Here is a 14,856-nt window from a genome sequence, read left to right as displayed (position 1 = left end):
TTCTTAGGACTCTGAGTTGGAATCCAGTGGAGTAGGGTGGGACCAGGTTGCCCTGCCTTTATCTCCATCCTACACTTGCCACTACGCATTACTGTCGGGAATCGCTGATATAAGTTGTTTGTTTGCTCTGCCTTGCCCGAGGGCCAAAACCCAGACTGTTATTGTCAGCCCCAGTCAGGAGGCTAAGAGCTACAGACTGTTCATTTGCTCTGCTCCAACCAGAGGGCCAGAGTCCTTGATTGTGGCTGTCTGGCCCAGCACAGAGTCCTGACGACTGCGTGACGCAGTGTATCAACCCTGCACTGGACACGCAGAGCCTCTGTGACAAGTGATACTACCTACAGCTGCAAACTCACAAAATTAGCTATTTAATACTGACATACTCACAAACCAAGCATACGCAATTATAAAAGTGACTGAATAGCCTATGACTTTCCGGGAACAAAAACCACTGCAATAAACTTCCAACCCTAGTGACTGATTTAATTTTCAAGGCTTCTCTTCCAACAAAGCATCAGGAAACTTTACTTAAAAAAAAATAATATGGAGGACACCTGTGCTAGCTACAGTCCCCCCCAGAAAGCCAGAGGGACTGCAAGGTTTGTGGGGCTTCCAGAGGTCAGCTCTAATTTCAATGAAATGTGGGCAGCACAAAAGCAATGATTTTAAGACTACTATTTAGAAAATTAAGACATCTCCCTACCTTAATTTTTAAATAGACTTCAATATTTCCAGCATTCTTTAAAGGCAGCTGCTGCTTGGCTGAAGAACCCACACTAGCAGACAGACACATGGCCTTTAAAAAAAAAAAAAAAAAGGTTGTATTTTACAACAAAGAATGCAGAACTACCAACAGCAAAGAAGCTAAAGTACACTTAATTTATAATTTTTTTGGTAGAATACCTGTAAGTCCTTTGGAGCATGTATCCTAGCTGTTCCAGCTCTTGCTCTGAGGGGAATACTTTTTATCACACTAGTAGGCCCTGGACTGTCAACCTCTACATCAACTCTTGCTAAGAACTCATCTGCTGGACCCAAGATATCTAGAAGGATTTTAAATTCAACAAAAGAGTAAAGCATTTTTTACCTGCAAAATTCTTAAAGTTTGATGCCTGAACTATAACCAACTTGAAGCTCAATATTTTATTTTGAAGTGGTTAGTATGGTAATGGGGACCTTAATTACTTAAGATATAACTCTACTTTTATTTTGGGTATTATTTAATTTCAAGTATTAAAATGGATCTGTCAATGCCAGGATGGACGTACACAGATTAGGGCACCAGAGCAAAAAAGTTACTGAAATGTTTCATCTACATTAGGGACTTACCCTTTTAGTCCTAAAGCAAACTTGTAACACACAAAAGTAGTTAAAATGGAAGTCAAACTACTATACCTGAAAGAGAGATTTGTTTCTTTGGTGCGTGGAACAGGACCCACACTATTAAGTTTTCAGGATCCTGAAAAAAGGAATATATTTGATACTTTACATACATCTACTGAAAATTTCAACTTTTAAACTGTCCAATAGGCAGTGTGAACAAGACATTCATTAATTGAATTAGATGTCTAGACTCAAATCTGGAAAAGCAGTGTTTCTAAGACAAAACAACCAAAGAGCGTTTTACTATGAACGCTCCTTTTATAGGTTACAAAAAATAGTTTCTTAGTTAAAGTGAGCTAATATACAGAGAAGTTATCCAGAGTGTCAGAGGGAATTAAACAGTAAAGTAAAAGCTCTGAATAATCTTTAATCTACTTTCTTGGAAAATCCCAGTAGTTTGATTTTTAGTTAATATTTTAAATTATGAAGATAAGTTACCTACACTCTCCACCACCCAAAAACACTCTTACAGTTAAACTACTGCTTGATCACTCCCACCACCAGAAAACCGAAATGAACTCAAAACAAGAAAACAATATTGATCACATCACTACCCTTCATACAAACAGTTAGTGTGGATTCAGTTATCTGTAACTAGAATAATTTTAAAAGAACAATTTCAAAAACTAATCTTGTTATGAGCTACTTACTTGTCCATCATAACTCGCGTGTATCACGTGGTTCACAACTGATGGAGCTGCTAGCTGAGAGATTGCATCAGTCTGAGATGAACATTCAATAAAAGTATTAACTGGTTCCTTGGAAAATGTGAAGCAACGCCACGCTACAGCATTCTGTCATAATAAAACTGCTTTTTAAAAATAAAATATTAAGATCCACATTTTCAAAAGTAATATATAGACATGGAAGTTTTGAGGATACTTCTCTAGGTACGGGTATAGCCTTTGAGGCTGCCACAGAATTGATAATTCAAAATTATCCTTCTGTGGAAACATATCCTAGCAATACAGCAAAGCAGCCATTACAGATACATATAAAATATGCTTCTTCCATGACAAATTCATCCCTATCAACACTGATTACTAGAATTACTGTTACAGAAAAGTTTATTCCGTCATTGGAGATTTTTAAGAGCAGGTTAGAAAACATCTGTCAGGGATGATCTAGATAATACTTAGTCTTGTCATGAGTGCAGGGGACTGGACTAGATGACCTCTTGAGGTCCCTTCCAGTCCTGATTTCACCTTTAAATAAATAAATAAATATAAAAAAATTAATGTACTTACTGCTTTGATAATAAGTCTGATGGGCACAGAAGCATGGGTCTTGTTGATTAGTTTTAGTGGAAGAGCCTTCCAACTGCCAGATGATAGGTCACCAAAATCTAGACCATCTGTCTTTCCTGTTTCCACCTGATATTAGACATAGATACAGCCTTTATCAATTTGAGGGAAGGACCATGCTTTTCCACATATTGCCGCTCTCCTTCCCTGCACCGAGCGATACAGTGCAGTTCCCCTGCTGTTAGAAGTGGAAGAAGTGAGAAGTTGGCTTTGACACCAACAAGCAGCACCATCCCACACTGTTTCCCACACTTTGGGCCTGAATTTATTTCTATGGGGTAGGCAGGGTAAAGCAAGCACACAAGGCCAGCAGTAGTGAAACAGGCTGGGTATCAGGACATAGGAATTTAACAGCAGCATTGTGGAAGCAGCTCATTTAAAAATGCAGAATTCACAAAAATCCATATTTCAAAGCTCAGAGAGAACACAAACCTGATGTTTAATTTTAGAAGTGTGTTTTGTTTGATATAAACACTACATGAAATCAGCTTAATTAATCAAAAACTTTGTATTATCCTTTCTTCAAGACTCATTTAATTTACAGTTGAGATCTCAGGAGGACAGTTTGAGGGAAGAAACAAAAATTGAACCTTCTGAGAACTATCCTAAGAATGTTTGTTCATAAGCTGCTAAAAAGATTTTTAAATAGGAAAAGACGGTTACTCACCGTAGTAACTGTTGTTCTTCGAGATGTGTTGCTCCTATCCATTCCAGTTAGGTGTGCGCGCCGCGCGTGCACGGCTTCTCCGGAACATTTTTACCCTAGCAACTCCGGCGGGCCGGCTGGCGCCCCCTGGAGTGGCGCCACTATGGCGCCTGTTATATACTCCAGCCGGCCCGTCCGCTCCTCAGTTCCTTCTTGCCGGCTACTCCGACAGTGGGGAAGGAGGGCGGGTCTGGAATGGATAGGAGCAACACATCTCGAAGATGATGCGGTGCCGAGATCGGGAGCGGCGGGATGGCGACCTGCGTCGGGACCGGGAGCGTGACCGGGACCGGGAGCATCGTCCGTGCCGTCGGTCCGGGGAGGGTGGCCGGATCATCATCGCCGGCTTCCCTGCCGACGCGACAGCCCGCACCGGCGGTGCCGGGGGCCGGAGGCTCGGTGCCTCTATGAGCTGAATCAGCTCTCGTGCAGAGGAATATGCCTCCGGCGTCGACGGGAGTCTTGGCTCAACTGCGGACGGTGCCGGGGAGCGTGGCGGTGCCGGACTCGACGGCCCTTGCAGCGCCGGAGTCAACGGCTCGGCGTCTGCCTTGCGCACGGCCACCGCGGGAGTCGCGGGTGGCACAATTGTCTTGGCTGAGTCCTCAGCTCGAGACTTAGCGATTGCCTTCGCTAGCTTGCGCTTTCTAGCAGGCGAGAGCGAGCGGTGCCGGGTCTTCGGTGCCGCTGGCTGAGGCTGCGGGGCCACGGTGCCGGAGCGGCTCGGGGCCGCCGGTGCGCTCTGCACCGATGAGGCTCTCGGTGCCGGCTCGGCTGGTGCCGTGGGCTGGAGCGACGCCTCCATAAGGAGCTGCTTAAGTCTAAAGTCCCGCTCCTTACGTGTTCTCGGCTTGAAGGCGGAACAGATCGCACACTTGTCCGTCCGGTGACTTTCGCCGAGGCAACGAAGGCAGGCGTCGTGTGGGTCTCCAACTGGCATAGGCCTCTGGCAAATAGCGCAGGACTTAAAGCCCGGTGCCTTGGGCATGAGCCCGCACCGGGGGAGGAAAGGGAGGGGAAACCCCCCTAACCTTAACTCTAAAACCTAAGTAACTAACTATAACAACTATCTATACTAACTATAAACGAACTATATATACAAACGAGAGTAGCGAGAGCTAGGGTAGTGGAGGACAAGAGCACTCCACAGTTCCAACTGGCCGTCACGGGCGGTAAGAAGGAACTGAGGAGCGGACGGGCCGGCTGGAGTATATAACAGGCGCCATAGCGGCGCCACTCCAGGGGGCGCCAGCCGGCCCGCCGGAGTTGCTAGGGTAAAAATGTTCCGGAGAAGCCGTGCACGCGCGGCACGCACACCTAACTGGAATGCATAGGAGCAATCACTCGAAGAAGAATGAAAGGATACGTATAATGTTCACATGCTGGTAATATCAAGAACTGAACCAAAATTACATGCTGCACTGAAGTACTCACAGAAGAACAAATTTTGATTTTTATTAACTTAATGTACACTTAAATTTTGATAGCTACCCATTAGTGATCTTAAAACCTTTATTTCAATAAAGAGATGCTATCAATCTTTGAGAGGCTGAAGAGATACGTAAGTAAAAAACGGTTACTTACCTTTGTAACTGTTGTTCTTCGAGATGTGTTGCTCATATCCATTCCATGTAGGTGTGTGCGCGCCGCGTGCACGTTCGTCGGAAGACTTTTACCCTAGCAACTCAGTGGGTCGGCTGGGCGCCCCCTGGAGTGGCACCACCATGGCGCCGGATATATACACCAGGCGACCCACCCACTCCTCAGTTCCTTCTTGCCGGCTACTCCGACAGTGGGGAAGGAGGGTGGGTTTGGAATGGATAGGAGCAACACATCTCGAAGAACAACAGTTACAAAGGTAAGTAACCGTTTTTACTTCTTCGAGTGATTGCTCATATCCATTCCATGTAGGTGATTCCCAAGCCTTACGTAGGCGGTGGGGTTGGAGTGAGATGTTGCAGAATGCAAACTGCTGAGCCAAAGGCTGCATCATCTCTGGACAGACAGACCAAAGAGGCAAAGGTCCGGATAGAGGACCATGTAGTAGCATGCCATAGCCCCTGGAAGGGTATGTGAGTCGGAAAGGCAGGAGAAGAAGCCTGAGCCCTGGTGAAACGAGCAGTAAGGTGGCCCGACGGAACATGGGCCAGTCACAGGAGGAGCAAATGCATGACGTCACCCAAGATGGAAAGCTCTGGGAGGAAACAGGTAGGCCCTTCATCCGGTCTGCCAATACAACGAAGAGTTGGGGGCGTACAAAAAGGCTTGTCCGCTTGACATAAAAAGCGAGCGCCCTACGGACGTCTAGGGAGGGCAAATGTGCTCCCGTCGCAATGAATGGGGCTTCGGAAGACGACCAGAAGGAAGATATCCCGGATGATATGAAAGGTCAACAGCACCTTAGGGAGGAAGGCTGGACATGGTCACAACCGTCCCTTGTCCTTATGCAACATAGTGTACCGTGGGTTCACTGTGAGAGCCCGAAGCTTGGAGACTTGTCCAGCCGATGCAAGGCGACAAGGAAAAAGCTGTCCCCCAGGACAGGTATCTCAGCGAGCATGTTGTCAGTGGTTCGAATGGAGCAGGCATAAGTCTGCTTATAATCAGGTTGAAGACCCAGGAGATGGTGGGGCGGTGAACCTGGGGGCATAAATGCCCCAAGCCCTTGAGGAACCTAGAAACCACAGCGTGTGAGAATATGAAGCAGCCACTCTCCCTTGGGAGGAAGGTAGAGACGGCTGCCAAGTGCACCCTTAACGATGAACTGCGCCAGGCGCTGCTGTTTGAAGATCATAGGAAATCCCAGAGGAAATAGAATGGAACCTCTGTGGGGGAAACACAATGTTTCGTAGCAGCAAGAGAAAGACTGCCAGTTGGGCAGAAACGTTAACCGAGTGGAAGGCTTCCTACCACCCAGGAGAATCCTGCAGAACCGAGGCAGAACAATGCAACACGGATCGGTTTAGGCCCGCAGCAGGCATGCGGAGATGTGCAGGGATTGCAGGTCTAGGTGGTAAAGTTTGCCGTGACCCAGCGTTATGAGGTCTGGGCAAAGAGGCAGGGGAATCGGTTGGCTACCAACAGGTCTAGCAACATGGTGTACCAGTGCTGCCTGGACCACGCTGGAGCGATCATGATCAGATGCGCTCAGTCCCTGAGCGGGAATCCGGGTGGATTTCGCTATATGGATCCTCAGGCCTAAACGCAGGAATAGGACCTCGTCGACGCCCACAAGTGGTAACTTGGGCCCCGGTGGCCCCTGGAATGAGCCAATCGTCCAGATACGGAGAACGTGTATCCGACAGTGGCAGAGAGGGCGGCAACTACAGCCAGAGACTGTGAATGCACAGGGGGCTGGATAGGTCAGCCAGGAGGACCGTAAACTGGAAATGACAGTTGGCCACAAAGCGGAGGTACCTGCTGTGCGGAGGATAAATGGCGACGTGAAAATACGCACCCTTCCTATCGAGGGCGGCATACCAGTCTCCGGGATCCAAGGATGGGATGACGGTCCCCATGGATACCATGCGGAACTCCAGGTATATCATAACTTGTTGAGCTCCCGCAGGTCTAGGATAGGTCTGAGACCTCCCTTCACCTTGGGGATCAGGAACTAGTGGGGCTAGAACCTTTTGTCCCTTTCGACCGTGGAACCTCCTCTATAGCTCCGATGGTGAGGAGCGCCTGCACCTCTTGCAAGAGGAATTGCTCGTGAGAGGGGCCCCTAAGAGGGACGAGGAGGGATAGGCTTTTGCCCGATTGGTGGTTGGGAGGACCCTGATTTTGGCCTCTTAGGGGTCCCGACCAACGCCTACGACTGCCTCAGCGTCACCTGCTGGCAAAGCCTTGTCTTTGGCTAGGCGCAGGGTAAGAGCGGCAAGGCTGGGCGGAAAGGTCGTCGGTGAGACATCGGCATGTACATGCCGAGAGGGAGTGCATAGTGACCTCGCTGACCTTTGGGCCTTGCAGCCTAGGGCCAGTTTTGAGAACAGGCCTTTGTCATTGAAGGACAAGTCCTGTATAGTGTGTAGCAGCTGCGAAGGAAGGCTTGATAACTGGAGCCATGAAATGCACCTCGTGGCAACACCCAAGGCCAGAGCCGTGGCTGTGGAGTCCGCTACCTCCAACAAGGTGTGGAGGGAAGCTCTCGCCACTCTGAACCCTTTTTCCAGGAGGGCATCAAACTCTTGACGGGAGATCTGAGAACCCGACTCTGTAAAGTCTCCCACTAGATGACAAGGGAGCAGGGGGAAAGACGTACATATAGGTGCCCGTCGCCCCTGGAGGATACCATGCACATGCATTCGACTCCCGTGCCTACGGGCGGGATAGTGGCCACCTGGAGATTCATAGTGAATGCCACCCGTCTCGGGAGGTCCTGATGGGCCCCCAGGCCGATTAGGGGAGGGCCTAAGGAGCACGCTTCTGCCACCGCCTCATCTGGGGAAGAGGGAGACGAAAAACCGGGGCAAGTGGGTCTTGTGCGGGCTCACGCTCCTGGACGACCTGCTGATCTGGTGGGATGTGGGAATCTGGTGGCAGAACCGGATTCCCTCCGTACCGGTCAGAGGGGGACGACTAACTGTCACCCCTGGTACCCATTGCTCTGACGGAACAGAGCGCGATGGGAGCACAGGTAGCGCGCCCAAGATGTACAGGGCAGCCACTGATGGAGGTCAGGGTCCTGTCCTGGAGCACCCGGAAGTCTCTGGTGTCCACATCTGAATGGATGGCCATGGAGAAGTTAAAGCCCTGAGCGGAGTCTCCCTCTCCAGCTCATGGCGCTCGACGCGGCACCGGGGATCGGTACCGTGAGGCCTACCGGTACCGGGAGCGAGAATGGGACCTGCGACCGGAGCGATGCCGGGAGGCTGGCCGAGATCTCGAGGCTCGATGCCGGGAGTGGCTACGTGAGTCCAGTGCCTGGAGCGGTGCCGGGAGCTGGATCTGCACCGAGTGTACCAGGTCGGGAAACGGGCCGCTGATCGGTGCCGCGGGTACGACCGGTACCGATATGGGGCAATGGTGCCAGGACCGTGAACGGTGCCAGCACCGGGCTTGACGACAGGACCGAGAACATCTGCGGGACTGCGATCGTGAACGGTGCTGCTCTGTGGTGCCGACGCCGAGTGGCGTGAGCAAGACGGCTCGCGATAGACAATATAACCCGCACCGGCGGTGCCGGGGGTTAAAGCAGCGCAGGTTCTGCCCTTGCCATTAACACCCTCGCTGTGGAAATGTTTCCTGCGTGGAGGGAATAGTGAGGACAACCACAGCTTGCATCAGGGAGCGTTCAGATGGTGGACTCGACGGCTCCTGCGTGGCCGGAGTCTACGGTGCTGATACTGTCGGTGCCGCAGCAGGTACCGGCGCCGGGCAGTGCGACGTAGTAGAGTGCTCGGGCTGCGGAGCAGGCGGCTCGGACGCAGCTTAATCGCAAGCTCGACCACGGTTCGTACCGGGGAGCTTTCCAGCACCAGACTCGACAGCTCTTGCCTGGCCGGAGTTAATGGTGCGGATATTGTCGGTGCCGCGGCAGATATCGGTGCTGGGAGATCCGACTGAGCATAGCGCTCGGCTGCGGAGCAGGCGGCTCGGACGCAGCCTCATAGTGAGCTCGACCACGGACCGTACCGGGGAGCTTTCCAGCACCGGACTCGACGGCTCTTGCCTGGCCGGAGTTAATGGTGCGGATATTGTCGGTGCCGCGGCAGACATCGGTGCCGGGCGATCCGACTGAGCATAGCGCTCGGCTGCGGAGCAGGCGGCTCGGACGCAGCAAGGATATTGTGCCTCTTCATCCTCCAGGCCGAGTGGACGTCGGAGCCAGCGACGGTCGGCGCCGAGAGGCCTTGGCGGTACCGGTGATCCGGTGCCGAGTGGGCGCTCCTTGAAGATTAACCAGCGTTCGGTGCCGAGAGCGGAGGAGCAAGAGCTGCCTCCCTCAGGAGCTGTTTGAGACGAAAGTCCCGCTCTCCTTTGATCTCGGATTAAAGGCCTCACAAATGCGGTACTTATCTATGAGGTGAGATTCCTCGAGGCACTTAGGAGAGGATCTCTTGTCGGCATCGGCTTGTGGCCGGCCGAGCATTATAAAACCCTGTGGACCGGGCATCGGACCCGGCACCGGGTGAGGGGAAGGGGATAAACCCCGAACCCCTGTGAAATAAATACTATACTACAAACAAATAAGGTTAACTATAAACATCTGAACTATATACTTAACGAGAGAAACTACGAGTAGCTAGGGAAGTGGAGGTCAGCTAAGCCGCGCTCCACTGTTCCAACAACCGACACGGGTGGTAAGAAGAAACTGAGGAATGGGTGGGTCGGCTAGTATATATATCCGGCGCCATGGTGGCGCCACTCCAGGGGGCGCCCAGCCGACCCACTGAGTTGCTAGGGTAAAAGTCTTCCGACGAACGTGCACGCGGCACGCACACACCTACATGGAATGGATATGAGCAATCACTCGAAGAAGAATAATTGCTATTTCAACATAATTCCTTAGAGTCATTCTGTACAGTTCAGATCATGGTAAAAAGTCTTCCAATCAGCAGCTGCAGACAGGATAAAGAAAAGCTCTCTTATGAATGAGACTGACAATGCTCACATTTGTGAATATTCTGAAAAATACTACCTTGGAAATGAAATAGTGATTAAACATGTTCCCCACCTTGATGAAATAGGCAGAGTGTTTGAAACTCTCCACCCTGGTTAAGCAAATAGACATGAATGAAGCAGATATTGGAGAATCTCTCAAGAGTTCAAAGAGAACATGACAGGATGATTTAAGAACTAGATGACTACAATGCATAGACCAAAGGAGACTAGAGTGTACACTTTGCAAGATAAGTCACTTCTGAATGAGGACTCAGAACATAAAGCTCTGCTTCAGGCCCTTTGCATTGCCACTTGGACCCTCAGCCTATATCCATACAATCCTGTAAAACAAGAATCTTAAATGTGGTATTTGAATCTATTCACCAGATTCTGAAAGTTACCAAGAATCAAATATGCAGATTTAGACTTCCTATCTATGAGCACAGTAAAAACCTGCTCAGCCTTTTTCCACATATGCTCACTCAAGAATTATCTTTTTGCTTAAGTGATTGCTATCTGTTGATGACATAAAAAGGAAAAGTTTGTATTGGTAGAGATTTAACATTTCCAGCAAACCAAGGCCTTTTTGGGTATTTAGGGTTATCACAGGATGATTCTATTCAGACTTTACCTTTGAAGGCAAACAAACAAAGTCAAAGTCAAGGAGAGAATCAGAAGTTTTTCAGGGGCCAGCAAAGTCTGCAGCTTGGCTCTCACTCTCACCCCACCCTCTCTACATTTTACTTGAAAGCTTTTATCCACTTCAAAGTTCCCCACTGCAGAAAGACAGAAGAGTGCTGAAGTTGTCTCTTTCACATTTTTCCAGACAGTACTAGCCACAGCTCAGCTGCTTGTATCCTGGATTTCAAAACCTCGGCAGAAAAGCTGGCTCAGCGAAACATAAATCTTCATTTACAAAAACAGATCTTTGCTTACAAAGTACTAAACAGGCCTCTGTCACTATCTCCTGCTCTTTGGTTCCTGATTAATATATGACACAGTGACGACAGTGTTTGGCTTCTCCCTGGTTTAAGATGCAAGTTGTATACTAATAATTGACTCCTAGTCAGCAGCAGAACATTCTCCTGATCAGCATACTTGTGCCACTTTGTGGTTTCAATGAAATTGTCGCCCAAGCAACAAATTAGTCATGACTACCCTCCAATCTGAGCAATGGTGGCAACCAAAGACTATTCCTGGTGACAAACTTACCCTGCAAGCAACAGTTGAGGAAAAGAGAACTAGTAACTCCAGAAACAGGCAAGAGAGCTTAGAGCAGCATGACCAACAGGCAACTATACAAAGCTGGAGCAGCTGTATTTGAAAGCATGCCCGTGGCATTAGGACTGGAATCACAGAACCAGAAACGTCATGCATTTTGTGACAGTTTAACTGGGTCAAGGAACTGACTTGTTCTCTCAAATTCACAAAGGACAGACTGAGCAGCTCCTGAGACAGCAAGAATTTGCCACAACTGAGACTCTAGAATAGGTTTTTCTGTTTTCATAATGAGGCTTGCCTCAATGCTGGTTAAAACAAGAACAGACAGGAATGAATAATTAGATCAAGAGTTTTCTTCAGGAGTTAGTAGAAACCACCCACCAGCTTGATGAAGGGTAAAGTGCCCAGGTCAGGGTAGAACATATGAGCAGCCACAGCACAGGAATGGCTCTCACACACATAGCTGGCCAAAGAAATCCAATCTCACAAACACGGAGTATGTGCACCAGAAGGAGGATCCCTGTGGACAATTACTCAAAGAAGAAAACTTACTTATTCTGCATATTTTAGCCACCCAACTATTATGACTGAATGAAATAAGAAGCTATGCACCATATCTTAGCATAGGCAAAATGTCAATTACTCATGAAGCAGAAGTCTCCAATGCCCCATATAGGGGCCCTTCTGCAAATAAATTTTGCTAAGTATCTTGTGTTAAAGTTTATACTTCTGGTACATTGCCATTTAAATGAACTATTCTCATCTCCTTTTGAAATAAAGTAATCTTGAGGTCTCCAAATAGTTTTTAAGTATTTAGAAAAAGCAAACACATAAGACTATATCGGTTCAATATAACAAACTGCTTACCTCGAGATTAGGATTTTCAGCAACTGCTGTCAAAACTACCCTAGTTGCCAAAGCTTCTGCCTGGACTATTGTCTCAGCATCTGCAGAAACCGGCCAAGATGAAATACTGAAGACACACTGGAAGATTCCAGGATGACAAGGTAAGAAAAGTATTTTCAGCTCTTCTGTAGAATGAGGTCCTATGATGGTTTTGTTCTTGAACACTAGACACTGACATTTCAGAGGATCCATCTAAAAAAATAAGCCTTATTAGTTTCTGCAAAAGTAAAAAAAGGCAAAGTATTCCACCCTTAAGACTTACCTCTAAGATGATGCCCACAAAGGTATCTAACAATGGCTCGGTAGGTGGTTAACTTATACTTGTTGATCATGTTTTTGCTTAATGGTTTTAATGTTACCTTCTCCTGCCCCTTTCCCCATATGTCTGTCTCATCCAACTGTTGCACCGTTTGAATTTTATATTTTCAGCTTTCGGAAAAATCCCTCTCCCAGTTTGTACAGCATCAAGATCACTGGCCTGCTCAAGTCCTGTAGCTTATTGTAATATACATAAGACTGTATAGAACAAGTAGAATAAGGAATGTTTTACATCCTAAGCTTCCTGCAACATGAATATATTTGTGTTTGTTCTCCACTATTCCTATAGACATTGTATATAAAGAACTAGTTTTACAAAATGAAGTAATATAGCTTACACTGTAACAAAACTTAAGGCTGTTCCAGAACAGAGTACACAAGAAGAGTAAGCTGCTACATAAAACTCAAATAGTTTTTACCAGTTCTGGTTTCAAATGTTAAAGCAGTACTAAGTATAAGCCAGCTTGGTAGGTAGACGTTAGCAGCACCTACCATGCAGGGATTTAAGTTGGGATCAGGAGTTCATAGCTGATAAGAAGCTACTAGTGTAGTAGAGGCTACATGCTACAATGCTGAGAGAAGGGGGAAAAAAAATAAGCACCAACTAGTCTGGAAGGAGCCAACTAGAGAACTTTTTCCCACTGGAATTTGTGTCATAATAGCAGGAATGGAGTTTAAGTTTTTGATGCATTAAAACTGCAGGAGGGGACGAGGTTAGAAAGAATTTAAGAATTCATAGGACTCTATAGTCATTGTTCCTAGCACTTGAAACATTGTACTGTACATTAAAAGCTATACAGAAAAAGCTTACCTTTTCTCCATTAATTGAAATACTGAAAATTCCAATGCTGACCTGCAACCATCTTTCAGTTGGATTAAAAATACCAAGACTAGTTTGTGATGCAATTCCTACACAACAAGCATTGGGGAACTTCAGCTCTTCTGGTACTCTCACATGTCCTAGGAAAGAAAACCATCTCTATTAATTACCAATATCTGTATATTTACAAGTATAAGTATCTACAATTGCTATCATGAGCACCCTGATAAAGGTAAATAAACCATGACCAATTTGATAGGCTGGAGTTAAAATAGTTCATAACCTGGCTTGACAAATACACCCTCATTCCAAGCATTACTAACACTCGTCTGAGATTTCCTGGGAATGTTTCCCCGTGAACTTGAGGATATTAGTTAAGTGTTCAAGATTCTAGTGTCCTTAAAAATGAAGATGTTTAAGAAAAGTGTGTCAAATGCAGTTACTAAAGCCAACCTCCCCCCACCCCCAAAACAAACAAAAAAACAAAAAACCCCAAACCAGTACTGCAGCTTAAGGTTTCACATCAAATGGAATAGTAACTGAGGGGTTCATTATGTACACCTTACAGGAAATTAGGTGTTTCTGTAAGCATCCAGCACCACAATACTAATTAGGCTCATTTACTGTACTTAAAGTGATAACTTATTACAAAACTGACTGCCGACTTTAGGTTTCTACTCTTTAAACTAAGTTCTAGAACAGGGGTCGGCAACCTTTGGCACGCGGCCCACCAGGGTAAGCACCCTGGTGGGCTGGGCTGGTTTGTTTACCTGCCGTGTCTGCAGGTTCGGCCGATCGTGGCTCCCACTGGCCGCGGTTCACCGCTCCAGGCTAATGAGGGCGGCGGGAAGCCAGGGGCCAGCACATCCCTCAGCCTGCGCCGCTTCCCACCGCCCCCATTGGCCTGGAGCAGCGAACTGCGACCAGTGGGAGCCGCGATCACCCGAACCTGCGGACGCAGCACGTAAACAAACTGGCCCAACCCGCCAGGGTAAGCACCCTGGCGAGCCGCATGCCAGAGGCTGCAGACCCGTTCTAGAACACTACACAAATTAGACTGGTTTGTGTCATTAAATTGAAAAACTTCTCCTATTACAACAGAACTTAACACTAAAGCTGTTTAAGAGTTCAGTATTTTAGGGCTGCCTTAGCTGAAATACATGCTTGTATTTAGAAGCGATCTATCCTTATTCTCCCACTCTTAAAAGGAAAATTAAATTAAATGAGCACCATTAATGTAACATTAAGGTAGAGATCTGTACTAAGACCAGTATAAATGAATTCATTGCATGGGAAAAAGGTGTGACTAGGGAGATGTTAAAACTTGCCAAGGACAAAATTTAGGTGAGCCAATTCCCTAGCAGAGGTGGAATACCTTTAGAATAGTCTCAATGCCTGGAATCTGGAAAACAGAATGCTCATACTTAGTGCATCAGCCTAAGATTTACATAATGGACTTTGAAAGGAACGAACTGAACTAGTCATATCAATGGCTAGTAAGTTTAATGAACTATTCAGGAAAGTGACCAAGGCATTGTGAACAAATTCAATTAAGATACAGTAACTAGTTACTTAACGTTGTAGTTGTGTTTCCG

General features: G+C 47.3%; 1 protein-coding gene across 1 annotated transcript in view; it reads right to left on the bottom strand.

Moving 5' to 3' along the window:
- LOC123363189 (centrosomal protein of 192 kDa-like) overlaps positions 1–14,856 on the bottom strand; it is a 220,227-nt gene that overhangs the window by 88,742 nt on the left and 116,629 nt on the right. The window contains exons 32-38 of the mRNA XM_045004073.1: positions 13,253–13,401; positions 12,085–12,315; positions 2,631–2,756; positions 2,034–2,177; positions 1,396–1,459; positions 904–1,043; positions 704–796 (exon numbers count right to left, since the gene is read on the bottom strand). Coding sequence (XP_044860008.1) covers positions 704–796; positions 904–1,043; positions 1,396–1,459; positions 2,034–2,177; positions 2,631–2,756; positions 12,085–12,315; positions 13,253–13,401 — 947 coding nt within the window. The remainder of the gene's footprint in view (positions 1–703; positions 797–903; positions 1,044–1,395; positions 1,460–2,033; positions 2,178–2,630; positions 2,757–12,084; positions 12,316–13,252; positions 13,402–14,856) is intronic.

This window comes from Mauremys mutica, chromosome 2, assembly GCF_020497125.1.
Source record: "Mauremys mutica isolate MM-2020 ecotype Southern chromosome 2, ASM2049712v1, whole genome shotgun sequence".
In the NCBI taxonomy this organism is placed as follows: Eukaryota; Metazoa; Chordata; order Testudines; family Geoemydidae; genus Mauremys; species Mauremys mutica.
The sequence above is the reverse complement of the archived record's forward strand: the minus strand, read 5'-3'. Positions and strand labels throughout refer to the sequence as shown.